This window comes from Salvelinus fontinalis, chromosome 28, assembly GCF_029448725.1.
Source record: "Salvelinus fontinalis isolate EN_2023a chromosome 28, ASM2944872v1, whole genome shotgun sequence".
In the NCBI taxonomy this organism is placed as follows: domain Eukaryota; kingdom Metazoa; phylum Chordata; class Actinopteri; order Salmoniformes; family Salmonidae; genus Salvelinus; species Salvelinus fontinalis.
The window spans coordinates 5,377,926-5,400,832 of NC_074692.1; the positions used below are offsets into that span (position 1 = coordinate 5,377,926).

General features: G+C 41.2%; 1 protein-coding gene across 7 annotated transcripts in view; it reads right to left on the reverse strand.

Annotated features, from left to right (window-relative positions):
* Positions 1–21,482, reverse strand: part of LOC129825983 (formin-binding protein 1-like) — a 32,486-nt gene extending 11,004 nt beyond the window's left edge. The window contains exons 1-16 of one of the 7 annotated variants that reach the window (XM_055886195.1): positions 20,972–21,482; positions 19,626–19,741; positions 17,626–17,682; positions 16,521–16,668; positions 15,201–15,263; positions 14,997–15,103; positions 11,569–11,590; positions 7,929–8,057; positions 4,499–4,645; positions 2,844–3,029; positions 2,139–2,321; positions 1,709–1,723; positions 1,300–1,409; positions 1,025–1,157; positions 635–762; positions 137–273 (exon numbers count right to left, since the gene is read on the reverse strand). In XM_055886195.1, coding sequence (XP_055742170.1) covers positions 137–273; positions 635–762; positions 1,025–1,157; positions 1,300–1,409; positions 1,709–1,723; positions 2,139–2,321; positions 2,844–3,029; positions 4,499–4,645; positions 7,929–8,057; positions 11,569–11,590; positions 14,997–15,103; positions 15,201–15,263; positions 16,521–16,668; positions 17,626–17,682; positions 19,626–19,741; positions 20,972–21,046 — 1,756 coding nt within the window. In that variant the 5' untranslated portion in view covers positions 21,047–21,482. The remainder of the gene's footprint in view (positions 1–136; positions 274–634; positions 763–1,024; positions 1,158–1,299; positions 1,410–1,708; positions 1,724–2,138; positions 2,322–2,843; positions 3,030–4,498; positions 4,646–7,928; positions 8,058–11,568; positions 11,591–14,996; positions 15,104–15,200; positions 15,264–16,520; positions 16,669–17,625; positions 17,683–19,625; positions 19,742–20,971) is intronic. The other 6 variants (XM_055886197.1, XM_055886196.1, XM_055886198.1 and 3 more) reach the window with 6 other exon arrangements.
* Positions 21,483–22,907: the final 1,425 nt, after the last annotated feature.

Genomic DNA, 22,907 nt, shown 5'->3' on the forward strand with positions numbered 1-22,907 from the left:
ACCCAACTGTACATTAACTGTACATGACGGAAGAAGCCCCTTCCCTGTTATTTGAACCAGGTGAGACATGTTCTGAACAGTACAACAAACCCCAATCTAACAACAACACGTATTTTCAGAGGGGGCATTGGCGTACCTTCGAAAGGGTAGAGCGATTTACAGGTTCCGATAGTGGGGAGTGGGTCCTCGTCATCAAAGTCATCATCAAAGTCGGTGCTCCGAGATTTGAGGTGATGCTCTGTGCTATGATCCTCTGTGTAGCTGCCGTCCGGGCTAAGCGTATAAAGACGACAAACAGTTAAAGACCAACAACATGGATATTGTATGTGCAAACCCAAATATCATATCGTAAAAGGTTGCCTATATGGCCCTGGTGAGACGTGTGTCAAATCCATAAACCCATACATTTAAAGCCGTGTTAAAAAGCATACATTGAGTCAATAGACAGTCCTCGTTAGTTTTATTTAGAGCATAATAAATCATGTGCAACAAGCCCCCAAAGAAGTTTCAGTCAAATCATATAGTTCTCTGTTGTGACACACATTGTTAGCTAGCTAGTGCGAGGTTTGGTTGTGGTTTTTCAGTTTGCTGGTCCACTGATTCTGAGCTACAGTAATGTACACATTTGTTCTACCTCTCTCGGTTGACAGGTGCACAGTTGTTGTTGACAGGTGTAGTAGCGTTGGAGTCGTACAATCCACTTTGCCGTCTGTGTGGGTCACTCTTCTCTGCTAACCTTGTCTCCACCTCCAGCAGCCAGGCCTGTGGACAGACATCAAAAGGTTTCGACTCAACTCGATTTGTACATGAACTAGCTCCATGTGGGATATTTTTGATAGAGATCGGGAATGAGAAAGAGAGACAGATCAGGGGATAGACAGCGGTGAACGTGTCAGACAAGGGATTCAAACCCAGATTTTAGTCTGGAGCCTGCAGTTGGCAGCATTACCACTAGACCATACTCTGGCAAACATTAAATATCTAACCAGCATTGACATACATCTTGTGTAACAGTTCAACTTACTTCATATTTCCTTGAATCCAGTTCTAACTTGTCAATATTTTGTCCGATCTCCTCTAATCGTGAGTCCACACTGTTGGGGTCCCCCATGTGTGGGTTCTTTACGTACACGTCCTTCATTTTAGTCAGAGCATCCCTACAATATAAAATGGACAGCTTGTCACATTCAGAATGAACAGGCATTCATACTGAAGAGTTGTTCCATTTTTAAATAGACCCGAATCAGTTTAAAACTTCTCATATAGATACACAATTTGACTTTCACACATTTACTCTACCTCTGATCCACCTCTTTTTGTAGCTCCTTGTTAATGTCATTGATTTTGGCCTGGAGCTTCTTCCTCCTCTGTTCAGGAGGCAGGTGACTACAATCTTCAGGGCCAGAACCCTATGGGAAAACAAACAAACCACCAAACAAACAAATCAACACCCAGACATACATAATCCTATTAAAGAAGCCTAACACCATGGAGAAGTGACTTTATATTGTTTTATATATGTTTTTTAATGTCTTTATATTGACTTCATATTGTTATCATCAACAATGAGACCTGAGCGTATTCAGTTGAAAGTACACACTTCAGCAATTTTCCTCTAGAGTGATCTAGATTGTACCTGTAATGTGTGCACTACAAAACAATATAGTCATCAACCAATCTAAAGAGTTAGGAAAACAGTCATGCTTACCAGTTTGAGAGAAAGCTTTCCAAGTGAGGGGAGACAATGGGACGAAAAAAGACACAATGTCAACATATGTTTGAAACTTTGAGATGGAAGTATGAAACTGTACAAGCACAAGCAGCAATGAAGGGTTGTGGATATTAAGATAGATGCCATGTCAGTCTGAACAGTTCATTCACCATTGGCAGCATTATATTTTATCCACCTACAGTATGAACAAATGTTAAACAATGAACACAATGAATACACACCATTTGTAGATCGGAAAAGAACACAGTGCCAGAATACACACAATTTTCTAATTATTGTCTGTAGGTAGTAGGCTCGGCCGGATCCCATTCAAAGGGAATGAGCAATAGTAGGAACCACTATCAGTAGCCCATAGTCACCACATCAATGGCTTAAGAGTCAATCTGCCCGTACAAAATCAACTTACCCCGCGTGTCAGACTCCTTAAACATTGCATTTTATGTTTGGAGGTCATGAACTCATTGAGGCGATGGGAGAGGGGCTCCTTGGGCTGCTGGGGAGACTTGGGGCCGTTGGGCACGGCACCGGGTGATGGGGAGGTAGGGGGGGGAGGAGGTGGTTGGCGTGGGGAAGCTAACAAAGACATGAGCTATGGGTAAGGGTCATGGAGCGGTATGGAACAAAACAACAAAGAAATTAGGAAAATGAACACACAGAAATTATTTAAAATAATAATAATAATGAAACGAAGGACAACAGAAAGAGTCTGGTTACTAACACTTAAGACAGCAGTGATTAAAAGAGCATGTACAGAGTATGAGCATGTTATTGTGTGACGACGAGAGAACACTGTGTCCAGCACGAGTTGAACGTTTAGATAAATCGTGCTTCCAAATAAGCATTTATTTCATATTACAAAGATGTACACTCTCCAGTTTAGGCAGACACCTGTGCCCCGTTCAATTCACATTGTGGAACATTATCAGATAGAAATGTAATGAAGAGAGCGGACAGGATTCCTTATTCTTCATGTCAGAGAGACGTGTGCTCTATCTACAACATGTATTTCTGTCTGAACATTCCACAACGCGGTGCCCTGCCGAACTTGGCCCTGGCTATTACAGTACAGTAGGTAGAGGGCAGTATTGTGGACTAAAGGTGTTGTTCTTACCTTGTTTCTCTTGAAAGGCCATAGTTTGCCCCTGCTGTTGCTGCGGCTGGGCTTGCCCTCCCCCCGCGAGTTCAGATAGCTGGACTCTGACACGGTCCGCCTCATAGACAGACTATAGTCCTCAACTTCTACGTCGCCAGGTGGCTCGAAGCCAGACTTGAAGGATTCCACCACCTGCTTGGTATCCTGTTGGGGGAAGTGATTTAATTCATGTATAATAGATGGTATATTATGAATATTCACCATATGTATTTCAGCTTGAAGGCACCGAACTGAACCAAATAGAAGAAAATAATTTGCACTTTAACGTGGAAGTATTCCTCTCGAATGTAAAAGGGCGATTCCACGCCAGCGGGAGCAGGAAATATTTTTGGTATCTCAGATTGTTCTGGCAATTCTCACATAGAAACTTCATGGGATTTGAACTACTTTTTACATTTGCATCACAAACCAACATTATGATGAAAGTGGCAATTTTAGGCCCCTTTTAGACCTAAACTTGCCACCTGTAAGACCTTATTATCTGTGAAGTGTACATGATACAGGCAACACCTTGGTGTCATTATACTCCTTTTAGTGTGCTCTTAAAGGAGTATGTCTAGGTTCTGAAATACAAATGTTCACATTCATTTATTCAACAGGAACTCCTTCTGCTGGGGATTTACTCAATGTGCAATCCTAAAGGAGGGCTATGATCTGTTTTGAATAGTATATTGTTGCAAACAATATGTCAAAAAATAAGAAAAATCCAAAAATGGTAGTTTTGAGAATTTCCTATTCATATTTTTATGTTTAATAAATTAATGTTAAAATGTGTATTTTCAGAATCTAGACATACATGCCCTCTCCATATGTTAGAGCATGTATCAAGTTGTGTTTAGATCTAAAAAAGGCCTAAAACTGCCACTCATCATGATTTTTTTTAAAATGGTTTGTGATACATATGTAAAAAGCATGTGAAACATCCTTCTTGTGAGAATTGCCAGAACAATCTTAGATACCAAAAATCTTTTCTGCTCCCGCTGAAGTGGAATCGACCTAAACTCCCCTTTCAAGCGCATGGCTCTTGAAACTCACCACAGAAAGCATCTCAGAGTAGGAGTGCTGATCTAGGATCAGCTTTACCTCAGTTATAATCAAAAGCCAGGGGGACCTGATTGTAGATCAACACTCTTGGTCTGAGACACTTTATACAGTCCATACTAAAGCATTTCTTTTTAACACCAGTAAGGCATATATCAATGAATGCCCAACATCTTGATTCCTTTGAGATATAGGATAAAACTGTCATTATCGGAGAGTCCGCTGTCACTATCGGTGAAAACACCCAACGATGCCTGTATGCGACTTTGCATAGCAACAATTCTCATTAATGTGAAAGTGGGAGACCATTAATAAACTGCCAAAGTAAGCGTTCTGAAGGTGTGAATAATTGATGTCCTCCTATGGGCTGCTAACCCTTTACTGCTTCAGCGAATAGAACAATGGATGACTGCAATCACATTCTCTCCACACTTTGGAATAGAAATCCGGTCAAATAATGTCACCAAAACGTATAACAGATTTAGTCTGTGCGCGTTCCACACAGTTTGTCACTATGTAAAACGACTGTACATGACAAGAGCCATGTTATGCACACGCGCTAGGCTACTCACCGTTGTTGGCTCGATGGATGCTGCTGCATTGGTCATGCCATCTAAACATTTGCTGACAATAGGTAACACTTTCCGATTGACCTCTGCGTAAGTCTTCATAGACTCTCCTACTTTCTCGATCTTTTTCTCTTCCATCTCCTGTATTTTCTGCAACAAAGAGAACATTTGATTACTGTGCCTTCAAATGGAATGATGAGTTGCTAATCACATACACATCAGTTATATTGTAAATAGGGTGGATGTGAGTACTGGTGAATAATGTTTTCTCCCTGAAGCACTTTGAGTGCCTGCAAGTGCTACTGTATAACTACAGTTCCTTTTCGAAAGTACTCATACCCACGGACTTATTACACATTTTGTTAATGCCTGAATTCAAAATTGATTCAATATATTTGTCTCACTAATCTACACACAATACCCCATAATGACAAAGTGCAAACATGTTTTTTGAATTTTCCCCCAAAAAATGTATTTAAAATGAAATACAGAAATATGTCATTTAGATATTCACACCCCTGAGTCACCCCATATTCACACCCCTGAGTCGTTACATGATAGAATCACCTAAATGCAACATGCAACAATTTCAAAGATTTTACTGAGTTACAGTTCATATAAGGAAAATCAGTCAATTGAAATAAATTCATTAGGACCTAATCTATGGATTCCACATGATTGGGATACAGATATGCATCTGTTGGTCACAGATACTATAAAATTGGCCTCACAGGATCTCATCACGGTATCTCTGTGCATTCAAATTGCCATCGATAAAATGGAATATTGTCTGTAGTTTATGCCTGCCCATACCATAACCCCACCGCCACCATGGGGCACTCGCCCGCCCACACAACGCCATACACGTGGTCTGCGGTTGTGAGGCCAGTAGGACGTACTGCCAAATTCTCTAAAACAACGTTGGAGGTGGCTTATGGTAGAGAAATTAACATTAAATTCGCTGGCAACAGCTCTGGTAGACATTCCTGCAGTCAGCATGCCAATTGGATGCTCCCTCAAAACATGAGGCATCTGTGGCATTGCGTTGTATGACAAAACTGCACATTTTAGAGTGGCCTTTTATTGTCCCCAGCACAAGGTGCACCTGTGTAATGATCATGCTGTTTAGTCAGCTTCTTGATATGCCACACCTGTCAGGTGGATGGATTATCTTGGAAAAAAAGAAATGCTCACCCTACGGGATATAAACAAATTTATGCACAACATTTTTGAGAAATACACTTTTTGTGCATATGGAACATTTCTGGGATCTTATATTTCAGCTCATGGAACATGGGACCAACACTTTAAATTAGGGATGCACCAATATTACATTTTTGGCCGATACCGATATCTGATATTTCCTTGCCCCCACAAAAAACGAGACAGATAACCGATATTTGTAATAATTAGCGGCCTTTTAAGCATTCTAGTAAAGTTAAATAGTTGAAATGCACACACACACACACCCACACACACTGACCAAAAAGTTATTTTGTTGGCATTTACGTATGTCCCCATTACCAGTAAAACATAATCAAAACCTATTTCTTTCACTTACTTGCTGTGCTGTTTTGTTGCTCAGTTGTTCATTCTCAACCAGGATTTAATCATACATGTCAAGCAGTATGATCATACATGTCAAGCAGTATGAAGCAGTACAAAATCCTCGTTGACCCACTGTGGCTGACATCGCAGTCGTGAAGCTAATAGCAGTGACGCCCATAGCAAGTAGTTTGTGCATTTCAACAATGCTGTGTAACTCCGGGAGAGCAACATCTGAAAAATAGTGCCTACTTGGTAGTGTGTACCGGGGCTCGAGGTACTCGACCAGTTAGCGAAAGCCAACATCATCCACGACAGAGAACGGTTGATTGAATTCCATTATCTTAGCGTTAATGGATTTCGCCTTTGAGATGTCTCGCTGAAATGTTCTTACTCTTTCAAATGACTGCTCGACTTGAACTTGTTAAGTTGTTGGCATGCTTAGTATTATTCTGATTTTGTTCTGTGTAGGGCTATATTTTTCGTCATTACATCATCTACCTACGTTATATAGGTATGCACGTCAGCTTTGACATCGGTTTTGCACATCGGCGTTAAACTAGACATGGGCCGATGCCAATGTTGGCATTTTTAGTTAATATCGTCCGATTCCGATATGCTTACTGATGTGTCGTGCATCCCTGCTTTACATGTTGCGTTTATATTTTTGTTCAGTGTATATTTGCCAATATTCTTTTAAAATGTCTTCCAGCTTGTGAAGTTGGTTGTCAATCATTGCTAGACAGCCATCTTCAAGTCTTGCAATAAATGTTCAAGTCAATTTATGTTGAAACTGTAACTAAGCCACTCAGGAAGATTAAATGTTGTTTTGGTATGCAACTTCAGTATAGATTTGGCCTTGTGTATTAGATTATTGTCCTGCTGAAAAGTTCATTTGTCTCCCAGTGTCTGTTGGAAAACAGACTGGACCAGGTTTTCCTCAAGGATGTGCCTGTGCTTATAGCTGTATTCAGTTTATTTCTATCCTAAAAAAACTCTAGTCCTTTCTGATGACAAGCATACCAATAACATGATGCAGCCCCACCATGCTTGAAAATATGAAGATTGGTTGGCAATGCTGTGTTGTGTCGGATTTGCCCAAACATAACACTTTGTATTCAGCACATTTTTTTGCAGTATTACATAAGTGCATTGTTGCAAACAGGATGCACGTTTAGGAATACTTTTATTGTGTACAGGTTTCCTTCTTTTCACTGTCATGTAAGTTAGTATTGCGAAGTAACTACACTGTTGTTGATTTATCCTCAGTTCTCATATCACAACCATTAAACTCTGTAACTGTTTTAAAATCACAATTGTCCTCACGGTGAAATCCATGAGCGGTTTCCTTCCTCTCTGACAACTGAGTTAGGATCTACAAACCAATAAATTCAGGCTAAATTCAGGCTGTCTTTTTTGCGATACATTAAAAAACCTCCTGGTCTTTGTGGTTGAATCTGTGGTTGAATTTCACTACTCGATTCAGGGACCTTACAGATAATTGTACATGTGGGGTACAGGGATGGGGTAGTCACTCAAAAATCATGTTAACGACTATTTTTGAAAACCGAATGAGTCCATGCAATTTATGATGTGATTCGTTAAGCTAACTTTTACTCCTGAACTTATTTAGGCTTGACATAACAAAGCGGTTGAATACGTATTGACTCAAGACATTTCAGCTTTTAATTTCTTTATGAATTTCAAAAATTCTACTTTGACATTATGGGGTATTGTGTATAGATCAGTGACACAAAATTTAAATTTGATCAATTTTAAATTCAGGCTGTAACACAACAAAATGTGGAAAACATAAAGGGGTGTGAATACTTTTTGAAGGCACTGTATATAAAACCAATCAATTAGTACTGTGAGGGAGGTTAAATACCTGAAAGATGTGAGGTATAAGGCTATAATAATGTTCATTCTGCTCCTTGTTAAACTTCTGCAGGTAGGTGAGGTATTCATTCTTGCTGTCCTCTGCCACTTGGTGTTTCAACTGGGCCTGCTGTCTGGCCTGTATAACAAAGAGGAGGTTCAGAGATGGATTAACGATTCACACACCAACAAGTAAACCCTTCAAAGATCAACAGAACTCTAACAAAGCACATTTCGCGTTAACACGCATAACAACATCCGGATGATTCTTCACAAAACTATAAGAAAAAAAACATTTTGGGGGTGGGGGAAGTCCAAAGTATTGGTTAGTGTCACGTAATGCGACACCGCAATCCACGTTGAATGTTTACAATGACAAAATGATGGAAACATCGACCATAACAAACAACAACAAGAACAAAAGAAAAAGACAAAAGGGCTCCTTTTGCATGCACATAACCCACAAACATACAGTATGAGCACTGAGACACACTGCACACTGACAGGACAAGGTCTAGATGCTGTTTCAGCAGACAGTTGAACACTGTCTTCATAACACCGCAAGACTCAAAGTAAACAAACAAAACTGAAGGCTAACATTTTGTATGCCTAACAGTATTCGTTGCAATCTTAATTGTCTCGGGTTAACCCTGAACTAAAATCTCATGTAATTGGTCAGCTACTCGAATAAATTCCGGTTCCATACACGTTAAGAGAAGAGATGAAGAGATGCTAGAACGAGGAAGAGAACAGAAATGAAGAGCTCCACTCGCTCTCTTTGCAAGTTACGGGCCGAATGTGCCCTCCTCTTCCGAAATTCCAAAGATGATAGCACCTGTGAAATCGTGATGTGTGCAAATAACCTGTGATGAAAAAGACAAACACTGGAACTACTGCTGCTCGTTATCCCACCCATCCCACTCCTTCCAGACAGATTCTAGGGTATCAGTTATATTTACGTATCTCTGTCCACAAGAGATTACAATCTCAGCAATTATGCATTTTATTTGTGTCTATATTTGTTATTTGTGTACAGTGCCATGAAAAAGTAGTTGCCCCCTTTCTGATTTTCTCTATTTTTGCCCCCTTACACTCAATAACCACCTTTAGCTGCAACCAACCAAGTCAGTTAAGATCAAATTCTTATTTTCAATTACGGCCTAGGAACAGTGGGTTAACTGCCTTGTTCAGGGGCATGACAGATTTGTACCCTGTCAGCTGAGGGATTTGAACTTGCAACCTCTCGGTTACTAGACCAACGCTCTAACCACTAAGCTACCCTACCACCCCAAATTCTTCCTGTAGTTCATGATCAGTCTCTTACGTCACTTTAGAGGAATTTTGGCCCACTCTTCCAAGCATAACTGCTTTAACTCAGCGACATTTGAAGGTTTTCAAGCATGAACTGCTTGTTTGGGGTCCTGCTACAATGCCATTCTAAAAATGTAAATGTGTTGCTTTTAAGCCATTCTGACGTAGACTTGCTTGTGTGTTCTGGATCATTGTCTTGCTGCATGACTCAGCTGCGCTTCAGCTCACAGACGGATGGCCTGGCGGATGGCCTCCTTTAGAATTCTCTGATACGGATCAGAATTCATGGTTCCTTCAATGATGGCAAGTCATCCTGGTCCTGAGGCAGGAAAACATCCCCAAAGCATCATACTACCACCACCATGCTTGACTGTTGGTATGAGATTCTTTCCGTGGAGTGCAGTGTTTGGTTCTTCCCACTGATCCAAAACACACAAGCAAGTCTACATCAGAATGGCTGAAAAGCAACACATTTATTGTTTTGGAAAGGCCTACTCAAAGTCCAGACCTAAACCTTACTAAGATGTGGTGACAGGGCCTGAAACGAGCAATTCAGGCTCAAAATCAAATGTCGCTGAGTTAAAGCAGTACTGCATGGAAGAGTGGGTCAAAGTTCATCCACAGCGATGTGAGAGACTCTTTAACAACTACAGGAAGCGTTTGGTTGCAGTCATTGCAGCTAAAAGGTGTTAAAACCAGTTATTGAGTGTAAGGGTGCAATTACTTTATGACACAGGGGCATTGTTAATTAAATAAATGAAATAAGTATCCAAATGTTGTGGTATTTATTGACTCAGGTTCCCTTTATCTAATATTAGGATTTGGTTGAAAATCTAATAACATTCAGTGTAAAAAAAGATGCAAAATTCGACAAAAAGTGGGCAAATACTGTGGGCAAATACTTTTTCACAGCACTGTATACAATACGAGTCAAAAGTTGGGACACACCAACTCATTCAAGGTTTTTTCTTTATTTTTACTATTTTCTACATTGTAAAATAATAGTGGGTTGACGTCAGTTGATTGTGGGGGCCAAGTCATCTAATGCAGCACTCCATCACTCTCCCTCTTGTTTAAATATCCCTTAAACAGCATGGAGGTGTGTTGTGTCATTGTCCTGTTGAAAAACAAATGATAGTACCACTAAGCGCAAACCAGATGGGATGACGTATCGCTGCAGAATGCTGTTGTATCCATGCTGGTTAAATGTGCCTTGAATTTTAAATAAACTACCGACAGTGTCACCAGCAAAGCATCCGCAAACCATCACACCACCTCCTCCATGCTTCACAGTCGGAACCACACATCCGGAGATCATCAATTAACCTACTCTGTGTCTCACAAAGACGGGGCGGTTGGAACCAAAAATCTCTAATTTGGACTCATCAGACCAAAGGACAGATTTCCACCGGTCTAATGTCCATTGCTCGTGTTTCTTGGCCCAAACAATTATCTTCTTCTTACTGGTGAATCAACCATGAAGGCCTGATTCACGTAGTCTCCTCTGAAGAGTTGATGTTGAGATGTGGCTGTTACTTGAACTCTGGGTCTTCCATTCCTGTGGCGGTCCTCATGAGAGCCAGTTTCATCATAGCGCTTGATGGTTTTTGCGACTGCACTTGAAGAAACTTTCAAAGTTCTTGAAATTTTCCAGACTGACGGACCTTCATGTCCTAAAGTAATGATGGACTGTCATTTCTCTTCGCTTATTTGAGCTGTTCTTGCCATAATATGGACTTTTACCAAATAGGTCTATCTTCTGTATACCACCGCTACCTTGTCACAACCCAACTGATTGGTTCAAACTCATTACGAAGGAAAGAAATTCCTCAAATTAACTTTTAACAAGGTACACCTGTAAATAAAAATGCATTCCAGGTGACTACCTCATGAAGTTGGTTGAGAAAATGCCAAGAGTGTGCAAAGCTGTCATCAAGGCTAAGGGTGGCTACTTTGCAGAATCTCAAATATAAAATATATATTTCATGATTCTATATGTGTTATTATATAGTTTATGTCTTCACTATTATTATACAATGTAGACATTTATAAAAAATAAAGAAAAACCATTGTGTCCAAACTTGTGACTGGTACTGTATAAGAATATGTTTATATGTGTCTTCACTCAATTATCATTTGGAAATCCTGTACACACTAACTGACCCCAGCAGTTTCTTACTGTAAATACCCATTCCAAACCATAACTGTGTCCCTTTCAAGCCTTAGAAGATCTTTGGAGATCTTAATTTGAAATGACGCTCCGAGTGAAACAGACAATGTTATGTCTATGGGTATACATTGAACACAGAGACAGATCCTCACAGACCTCGTAAACCTACCTTGAGAGAGCACCGCTTTGAGACATGTTAGAAGACAAAAACACTGAGTTAGTTTCAGAGCACTACAGGCAGGTTTTAGACGTTCTAATTATGTGAAAGTATTTTTTTTAAATGATTATTTATGTACTGAATGAATTACTAGACTGCAAAAAGGCTTGAACTGTAAGCGGTTACAGTGCATTCGGGAAGAATTTACAGATTTTGACACATTTTGTTACTTTACAGCCTTATTCTAAAATTGATTAAATACAATTTTTACCTCATTAATCTACACATAATACCCCATAATGACAAAGCAAAAACAGGTTTAGAAATTTGTGCAAATTTATAAAAAATGTAAAACTGAAATACCACATTTACATTAGTATTCAGACCCTTTGCTATGAGACTCGAAATTGAGCTCAGGTGCATCCTGTTTCTATTGATTATCCTTGAGATGTTTCTATAACTTGATTGGACTCCACCTGTGGTATATTCAATTGATTGGACATGATTTGGAAAAGCACACGCCTGTCTATACAAGGTCCCACAGTTGACAGTGCATGTCAGAGCAAAAAAACAAGCCATGAGGTCGAAGGAATTGACCTTAGAATTTCGAGACAGGATTGTGTCGAGGCACAGGTCTGGGGAAGGGTAACAAAACATTTCTGCAGCATTGAATGTCCCTAAGAACACAGTGGCATCCATCATTCTTAAATGGAAGAAGTCTGTAACCACCAAGACCCTTCCTAGAGCTGGCCGCTCGGCCAAACTGAGCAATCGGAGAAAAGGGCCTTGGACAGGGAGGTGAACAAGAACCCCATGGTCACTCTGATAGAGCTCCTCCCATCTTCTCTGTGGAGATGGGAGAACCTTCCAGAAGGACTCAAATCTCTGCAGCACTCCACCAATCATGCCTTTATGGTAGAGTGGCCAGACAGAAGCCACACCTCAGTAAAAGGCACATGACAGCCGGCTTGGAGTTTGCCAAAAGGAACCTAAAGGACTCTCAGACCATGAGAAACAAGATGATCTGGTCTGATGAAACCAAGATTTAACTCTTTGGCCTGAATGCTAAGTGTCATGTCTGGAGGAAACCTGGCATCACCCCTATGCTACGGTGAAGCATGGTGGTGGCAGCATTATGCTGTGGGGATGTTTTTCAGTGGCAGGGACTGGGAGACTAGTCAGAATCGAGGTAAATATGAACGGTGCAAAGTACAGAGAGATTCTTGATGAAAACCTGCTCCGGAGCGCTCAGGACCTCAGACTGGGGCGAAGGTTCACCTTCCAACAGGACAACAACACTAATCACACAGCCAAGACAACGCAGGAGTGGCTTTGGTACAAGTCTCTGAATTTCCTTGAGTGGCCCAGCCAGAGCCCGGATTTGAACCCCATCAAACATCTCTTGAGAGACCTGAAAATAGCTGTGCAGCGAGGCTCTTTATCCAACCTGACAGAGCTTGAGAGGATCTGCAGAGAAGAATGTGAGAAACTCCCCAAATACAGGTGTGCCAAGCATGTAGCGTCATACCCAAGAACGCTCAAGGCTGTAATCGCTGCCAAAGGTGCTTAAACAAAGTATTGAGTACAGGGTCTGAATACTTATGTAAATATGATGTTTATTTTTTTGTTTGTTTTTATAAATTTGCATGATGAGGGGAAAAAACAATTGGATCCATTTTAGAATAAGACTCTACCGTAACAAAATGTGGAAAACGTCAAGGGATCTGAATACTTTTCTAATGCACTGTATGAGGAGAAAGCTGAAGTCTCTACCTATCCACTGGTGTAAATCCCCTTTCCGATTGCCAGTTCATCTACTAGCATTTGGAGATCACAAGACGTCGCTTGGTCTGGGTTGGCTAGAATCGCTGAACGGATTTTCAAGCCTGACATCTTAAAATTGCCCTCGCAATCATGGCTTTCAAGTTATCGAGATTTTTAAACAAGACACAGACAGTTGAGGACATTTCTAACTTCTTTTCCCATTCACTTTTCCTATTGTAAACGAGTAGATCCATGGCCCATGTGGAGGATGCGTACAAGGTAATGTGGATCGAGAAGGAAATTCATTGCTGTACAATGGCCATCTGGGTGTATTCTTTCCATGCATATTACATGTTTGCATTTTTGGTGACATGACCTACATTGCATACTCTATGAATATGACCATACCGCATGATTTATGCCCTTTATGGAGGGGTGGTGGGGGGGGGGAGATTCTTATGACATTGTCAGCAGTAAGACTTGAGTTTGATTTACAAACAGACAAGGGCTGTCGCTTTCAAATGATATGTCACTTTCTATTTACTGACACATTTTTTTTGTTGGGGGGGGGTTCCAAAACAACCAAACAGAGTTTGGTTATTTGATTTTGTTTATTTTAGTTCATATTAACTTCATGAGATTCTTGACTTGTGTACAGTAGGTGGTACATTTCACAGCGTGAAGTCAATAGCGCCTGAGGAGGTTTGCAAACCTTTTGCATCTTTGTACAGATACAGGCGACCGTGCAATGTCACAATATCATGGCCAAATTAACTGAAATCAACTCAATGACCTGGTTTGAAGTTACTTAAATGTGATTTGGCCAGATATTTGTAACCTTTTGCACATTTCCCCCCATCTGTCCCATAGATTTTTGGTTAGTGGTGTCTTAAATTAGCTGGATTAGTAGTGGTTGTTTAATAAACTCTAAACAGTGGATTACCGTCTCTAGACTACTGTCAGGGTAAGGAATCATCAAACTCTAAGGTCTAAAATACCAAACTTATCTAAGTAACAACATTCTAGGGAAGTTCTTTTGACTGGCAGAAAGCTAGGGCAATGTTGATATCAAACTTCCTGAGCTCAGGGATGTTGCATGTTGACACTACTGTACATTGAGTTACCTTTGTTTCTACAGTACATTGGACAGATCGGATACCTGATAAACATGTCAAAGTAATATCACTGTTTTTTGCAATCAATACTGAAATAATAGTACCGTTTTTGGAATCAGCAGTACACTGGTACAGTAACACAGCTTGGTTACCATCTGAGGCATTACATTTAGAGGGAACAATGAGAAAAGCCCATAGCTGGAGCACTGTACCACTGTCTACCAGCAGTGATTCATATTTGGCTCCAACCCAACTTCCAACAGGGCCACAGCACTCTCTTGTCAGTGAAGCTGTTGTCACGCAAACCATGCTTACGGCTTAATGAGTGGGTGAGTGGTGACTAAGAGTAGCTGCACTTTTACACACACACACACACACACACACACACACACACACACACACACACACACACACACACACACACACACACACACACACACACACACACACACACACACACACACACACACACACACACACACACACACACACACACACACACACACACGCAAGGCACTCGCAGTCACCCACACACCGCTACCCATTGTCAGTCAATAACTTACTTTTTCGACGTCTGCTTTGGTCACATTGATGTCAGCATCAATCTTGTCAAAGTACTGCTGGGCTCGGTCCGCCTCCTTGCAGTCTCTCTCAAATCTCCGTTTACTCTGAGGAGAGGCAATTCACATGTCAAGTTGGAATGGTTCAGTCGCATATCGTTCATCTCTTCAATTACTCAAACCTACTCATCGGGACGACACTTACGGATTCCAGTTGTTTCCAAGAATTCTCAATGTGTTGCTGAGCTCTGCGGCCATCATGGAAATGCTGAGTAAAAAAACAACAAGTTAAAACACTTCAAACAGTAGTAGAATCATTTCTGGTTTGAACTCTGAGCAATTTAGTATCTATAACTAGACAGTCAAGAGACTTCTAAATCTCTTACGGCAGCTCTTACGATCCTCCTTATGATGAATGAAAAAGCTAGACAAAACACACAATATACACAACAAAAAGGCATAACATCTGCTACTTAGCCTTTGCATTGAAGTAAATCTACTGAGCCAAAACTAAACTAACTCGTGACTTGCTGATGTACATATCTTGACTGATTCAATGCTGCTCACAGCGTATAAAAAGGCTTTCAAGGGAATTCACAGATGAAGACTCAAAGGCACTTCTGCTTTTGATTTAAGTTGAATTACAATTATAGGAGCCGTAAATATGAATGTGTTAATGTGATGTACAAAGCTTATGTTCAATGCCTGGTTGCCTGACCTGATTTAACGTAGACCATGTTCTGGTTGGGAATTTAATGAATGAAAAAGCATACATTGGAGTGAGCTATCGATGAAAGCTACCTCTACTACACGTTAGAAAATAAAAACAATCCAACATGAACGGCAGTCCAGATTTTTTTTTTTTTTTAATAAAAGTAAGAACTATTAACTCTTCTGGCACTGAGCTGAGCCATCGTCAAAGACATGCTGTCAGACAAAAGGCCACAACCAACGCCTTACAAAACTATGTGTGGGGGGGAGGGAGAAAAGAGCTGTTGTACATTCCACCCCCCCATCATATTAGTTCCAGCCACCAGCTCCAGACAGAGACCTGGTCCACTTATGAGTAGCACCATAGTTGAGGCTACTATGGATTGGTGGGGGGAGTAGGGTCAACATGTTCCCAATCCATTGACCTGGATACTTGACCCAGTTCCATCCCTGGGATGTATTGGATGTGGCGGCATACAATTGTGAGCAACATCAGACCAGATTCTCAGCTTGATCCCTGGCTGTGTGGTACAGAGCAATGACAATCACCAATGACATATTTGTATCTGTTCCAGCAATTGCATTTGCTGATTTGATTTTTGAGAGTGGGGATAAAACATGTAAAAAAAATGTTTTTGGAATCATCGAGCTGCCACTGTTTGACCAGGGATTGGCTGGTTTGGCTCAGGTCATGTGATATCAATAATCTCTGCGTAGTCTAGCCACAAAATAGTTTTGAGCCGCCAATGAGCATGATCTGGGAGAGTACAATTCATGTCTAAGTGAGCGACGTGCAGGAAAGGGGACTTTTTACCGATTTCCTCTCTGCTTTCAGCTCCTGGATGTAGCGTGTCAGCTCACAGATGATATGAGTGGTGAGATTCTCAGCGATGACCTCGTGTTGTCCCGCATAGTCGTTCAGCTCATTCAGGGTCATCAGGAAGGCCCGGCAGGACGTATACCTGGTAACAAGACGAGAGGTGACCACAAAACGTGTTTAAGAACACTCACTTATTTCACATTTAATTACTCTAATCACAACGGGAGGGAGCCTAGTGGTTAGAGCGTTGGGCCAGTAACCGAAAGGTTGCTGGATCGAATCCCCGACCTGACAAGGTACAAATCTGTCATTCTACCCCTGAACAAGGCAGTTAACCCACTCTTCCCCGGTAGGCTGTCATTGTAAATAAGAATATGTTCATAACTGACTTCCCAAGTTAAATAACATTTTAAAACAACAGCTTTATTACTACGCATACTGAGATTAATGTATTAATGTAATACTGTTACTGACGATCGTAAGGAATGTTTGCGTCAAATTTATTATCATAGGAAATAATTAATAGGTACTATTATGTTCTCTTTCTTTATCAAGAGAGAATATTCCCGTGAATATTCAAATTATATAATTTACTGACCACTTCGACAGTGACTTTAAACGATAGGACAAACATAGAATTCGATTTTTGTGATTTCATGACTAAGAGGGGAAATAAGACACGGATAAAGCCCTCATCCGGCACTACTTCCTTCAAAGGCTTCCTCCCTTGCCTTAAGAAAAGTCTCACATTTTCTTTCAAAAGGTCACTCTGTTCATGTGTCTTGGAACTGTCCGACTGCTTTGCACATATGATGAAGGACAACGTCTTGATGAAAAGACAATCCTTGTGGAAAAACCCTTGGCTTTAGCTACACAGTTTTCTCTGGGCAGAAACGGAGTGTTTCGCTGCAAGCCATGAAAGTGCAGCCTTGTTAATCTAAAACTGCTATTTTTACCCACTAACAGCCGGTAATGAGTGGAGATGGTAAATCAGCTAATGAATTACATGACAGTACAATCATCACAAAGATAATAGCCACATTAATGTACACAGTCAACCTGATATTGTGAACATTAATCTTTGATGCATTTCACTCACTTGTATTCGTCTTCCTCTCTTGAGTTTTTCTTGGGCTGATATTTTTTAGAGAGGTTTCTGTTAGGGAATGGGAACACATCTCAGTACAGGCGTGGAAAACATGCAGTACACTGTAAATCAGGGACTGTGGAGAAATACAGAGGGAGATGTGTAAACACAAATATTGTATGTTTGTGTACTCATGGGAAAGGGACGCCCAGCGACAGGATATCAAAAGTACAAGCTGATTGATGGATAATCCTCTGTGTACCTCTGCATCTGGGCCTCATATGTACACATTTCTAAAATCAACAGAGCGATTTGACAAGAAAGAGCAGCATTAGAGGGGCAGTATCAGGAAGTCATCCCTTAGCTGTAACGTAAATCTCAGGATGATTCATCCAACTGGAGATAGAGCCTACACTTACTATGAAAGCATAACGGTATGTGCAAGATTCACCTTGAAATATCATCATACGCTCTGTACAATGATGCTTATGAAAGAAAAAAGATAAATATTACATTTGTAATTATACATCCTCTGAGTGGACTATCGTAAGCAGAAACTGAGGCTAGAATAATGACACAGCGGTAAAATAAATCTCCCCCTCTGACTGGTAGCCTCCACTGGTAGCCTCCACTCCCTGTGCTCTGATCCACACCATCTATTCTGATGTGTTGCTAGGCAGATTGCCAGCCGCGCCAGCCGCCTCTTTTTGTCTGCTTGCAGCCACATGACAAATCTAGATCCTGACACCACAGCACATGGCACAAATCCCATACGCCCAAATTCATGTTAACACTTTGAAAATAAAATGACTAACAAGCCCCTAGCTGTCCGTTTTCTCTAGTTTTTTTAAGCACCTGCTTGTCTTTTGGGGCTTTTTGCATCATTTTGAAGGCTTAATTCCTCCATTCAGTGTCCAATCCGTGCTTTCCATAGTCTGGTTTGTTTAGTCTAAGGTTGCCTTAATCAATATACTACATCAACTGTACTATCAACTAACATATGTAGAGAAATCAAATCTATTATGGTTGGTGATGAAAAACCACGATTTAACAAAACACTTCATATGCAACTTAAAATGGTGCCATTATCAATGATACTGGCTGGAGAACAAAACACACCTAATGAATAATCCAGTTCGGAGCTGATCGCAGCACTATTGCTGAGGCAGAAAACCTCTTGATATGATCTCCAGAAACAAGGTTGATGATTATGCATGCAGGAATTTGCTGCTGTGTATTCCTCGGTGAGTGCACGGCAGACAGTGATCCAAGTCATCCACTGTCCCCGGGGACTGCTCTGTCAGAGACTATCACTGTCTGGCAATAACCCCATATTATACAGTGGGAAGCTCCCAAGACCATTGGAAGAAAACAAAAATGTGGGTCATTGCTGTGGATAACCTAGTAACCATGGTAATGCGTTGCCTACGCGGCTTACACTTCCGGTTGCACGTAGTTAAAGGCCTGTATGTATCTGTATTAATCCATTTCACTTTGTTGCTACCTGCTACATAAACCACCACCTTTGGGTAGGCCTGGCTACATTCACCTCCGAATTTAGAAGATTGCCTTGAAGTGAGCTGAAATTCATTCATTTCCTTTTTACATTTGTTTAACCCGGGGTTATTGAGAAGGCCTTCTCTTTAATTACAACAACCACCTGAACAAGACGGTGCAGTGATACAGTAGAGAGACAGCTGACACATGTACCACTGGACCCTCTTGCCCTGGTGTATGCATGTCTGCAATATTATATGAAAATGTGGATACCAGAGATCATTTTGTCACCTGTGAGCATCACCTTATGACATGCATTGCACTTGAGTGTGGCATGACTTGGATGACATTGGTGATGCAGGCTCTGTAGTCTTTTATCAAAGTTACTGAAATCAACAAAACATACCGAAACATATGTTTTAGTAGTACTGTAGGCTTCTCATACTGCAAAGCCTCAGCCATGAGAGACATGGCAAAATCAAAATGGGAAGAGGGTAATGTTTTCCCGGCCTTACCTGATTTGCTTTGCATAGCTGATTTCAATTTCAGATCTCTCTTTAACAAACTTTGTATACCTCTCCACAAACTCAATGCCCCAGTGGGTGTGCTTTTCCAAGTTGTCAAACTGGTCCTATAAGAAAAGAGATTAAGAATAAAATAAGATATAATAATATAATATGATCAAAACAAAGCCATATCCTCAAGTTAATTCCCAAACTCACATCCAGTAACTAGACCAGGTTACACCACCTCTGATGTGTATTTTCTTCCTAATTAATTTGGCAGGCAAGAGGCAATGTTTATGAAAAATGTATAGAAATTAGCTATTACGGTTAAGTTAGAGAGGGATAGAGTCCACAACAGTCTTTGTTGAAACAGCATGTCTGTTGCAACAGCGGGCTAACACTTATGCACATTGTATGTGGGCCTACAACATACACTACAGGAGGCAAATTGTGAATACAATAAGACTATTGACTTTCAGTTGGTGAGGTGTAATAGTATATGTTGTGAACTGAAATTAACATATGCAGTGGCGGGTTACGTTTGTATCTCTGCAACGCATAGCCTATTTGTGCACACCTGTAGGCATAACATTTAAAAACAATCCTCTTCAACTATAGGCCTTGTTTCAATTTCCGAACAAAAACTAATGCCACGACGTTACACATATTTCATGCATTATTTTAGACGTCACTCTCTCTGATATTTGCAATAGGCCATTCTATGTGCGGAAAAAAACGTAGTGTATGAGAATCCGTTCAACCTGCCGGCCCTGTTATTCATTGTTCTAGCTTTAATAGCTATTTCAGCTATAATGTGAATTAAGGCAGACAACGGAGGAAACCCATTCCCAAATGCGTAGCCTACAACACCGCACTCGGGGGCAACGTTTCAAATGAAACGTTACTAGAGTCGCTATGTAGCTGTACGTGCACAGTATGGACCCCATTTGCAATGGCTTAGTGATTGTAATAGGCTAATCGGGTAGGATGTTGAAAACTAGCCTATTGCTTCTAATGGCGGGATAGATCTTGTCGTTAAAAACAAAAGTAGGCTATATTAATTCGTGACTGTAAAATCAGATGCTGTAGCCGACCGTGTAGTCTAACGGTCGACCCAGTATAGAATCGGCCACTATGCCTCCGATAATAAAGGCTGCATGCACGCGCAGAGAAGCATCATGGCAGCAGGAGCTTTAAGCTCGCAACCTTGTTGCAAGACGATGCCGCCCACATGTCGTTTGTATCGGAACAGATCAAAGGTTGTCCATCAAATTAAAGCAATAGTTAAAACAGGTTTCATTAACAAATATATTTGCGCCGCTATCACTCGGTCGTGCTTCCGCGGTTCTACTTACCCACAGCTCTGTCCCCCATCTGCAACTCATCGTTTCAGTGCAATTTCTTCCAAATGATCCACGATTTCTATGCATGCGTCCAATGATATTATTCAGGCGTATATCTGAGTACCAACGTATGTCATAAGATCCCACGATGTTTGTGTAGCTTTTCACCGACGCATTCAGTCATAACAAACGGTGTTTTGCCCTCAGATATTGGGTTGATTGCTTGCTCCTACATGTGGGGCATCCACCCGCCTAGCCCGATGACAGCACGCAGCAGCGTGCTTCACAGAGAAATCTCTGCTAGAGCCTCTGCTCACGGGTAGAGTCTGGAGCGCTTGCTGTGATGGACAATGAAATGATAGGCTTTGTGATACTCAAAACCGTGGATATGTTTTGAACAGTACATTTACACGTGGAACTATTACGGGTTCAATTCCAGTAAGGCACTCTAAAAGTTGCAGCTTTGTAAATTGTAAACGACATAACTAAATACAGTCGAAAATAATTCTAAATAACAAACATATGATAAGGCCTACATATCTATGCCGTAGCCATTCAACTGGTAGGCTATAACAACGTAATAACAATGGATACTGTAATAACTTACCGTGATGGTTTTATTTGATAGGGTAATGTAATAAAACTGGATAATGTGATGAATCACTTGGATAATGTAATAAAACTGTTGAAAGGATAAGGTAATCATTTTATCTGAATAAGGTTGATAACAGCTTACTATACAATGCTACAGCTAATAAAACAACTGAAAATAAAAACATGTTTACTGTCACTATGTTAGTTCATTGAAAGCACTTTGAATTCTGTTGAGCTTGTTATGTTGACTCTTCAAGGCTTGTTGCCCTGTGGAGTGCATGTTTGGCCAGTTGAACTATCTCCTGTGGGATCAGAGAGAGGTCATTCAGAGGTTGAGCTGATCAATTACCTTGAAAGAGTTGAACTATACAATAGAGCAATAATAATCAGACATGTGTAGTAGACCTACATCTGAACCCCTAAAAAACAAAAGTTTGTTTTGTATTTACCTGCAAATCAGTCTTAGCCTACATTAATTGCATTTTAGGCACAATCAATGACTTATCTTATTTAATTCAAAGGGCCTCTCAATCTGCTTCAAGACATCTGGTATCTTCTCAGAAACTAACTCAGGTATGACATCACCTGGGAAAACAGTCACACACACAGTAGCTTCTACCCATTAGGGCTTCTACCCATGTCACGACTCCCGCCGCCCGTCGCCGGTCTTCTAGCCATCGCCGCTCCACTTTTCATTTTCCATTTGTTTTGTCTTGTTTTTCCGCACACCTGTTTTACATCCTCTCATCCCTCTACGTGTATATTATCCTCTGTTCCCTCCATGTCTGTGTGTGTAATTGTTCGTTACGTGTCATGTTTGACGCTTCATGCTGGTTTTTCACCGGGTCTTGTTTGGAACCCGTGGTATTGTATGCTGTACATTATTTGTGTGACGAGTGCGCTATTCGCTTTGCCTTTGGCGGGAGTGTCGTTACACAGTTGCGTCGGACTGTTTTCCTTCTGCCAAGTAAAGTGTGCCTGTTCACTCATCTCTGCTCTCCTGCACCTGACTTTAGTAAACCAGTTGCGCACACTGTTGACAGAATTACATACCTACCATGGAGTCAGCAGGAGCAGGTACCCTGGTTGTAGGGGTCGAGGAGCGCGTCAGAGAGCATGCGGCGATGCTGCAACATCTCGGCCCCGCAATGGACCGCGTCGTCCAGACCATGGACCGCTGGGAGAGACAGAGAGTCCCTCCAGCGCCTCCACCAGCACAACAGGGGTTACCACTACTCATCCCTCCTGTACCCGGTCCCAGTGTAATGCGTCTCGCCCTTCCCAGGGAATATGATGGGACGGCGGCACGCTTCCAGGGTTTCCACTACAGCTGGACCTATACCTGGCCACCGAT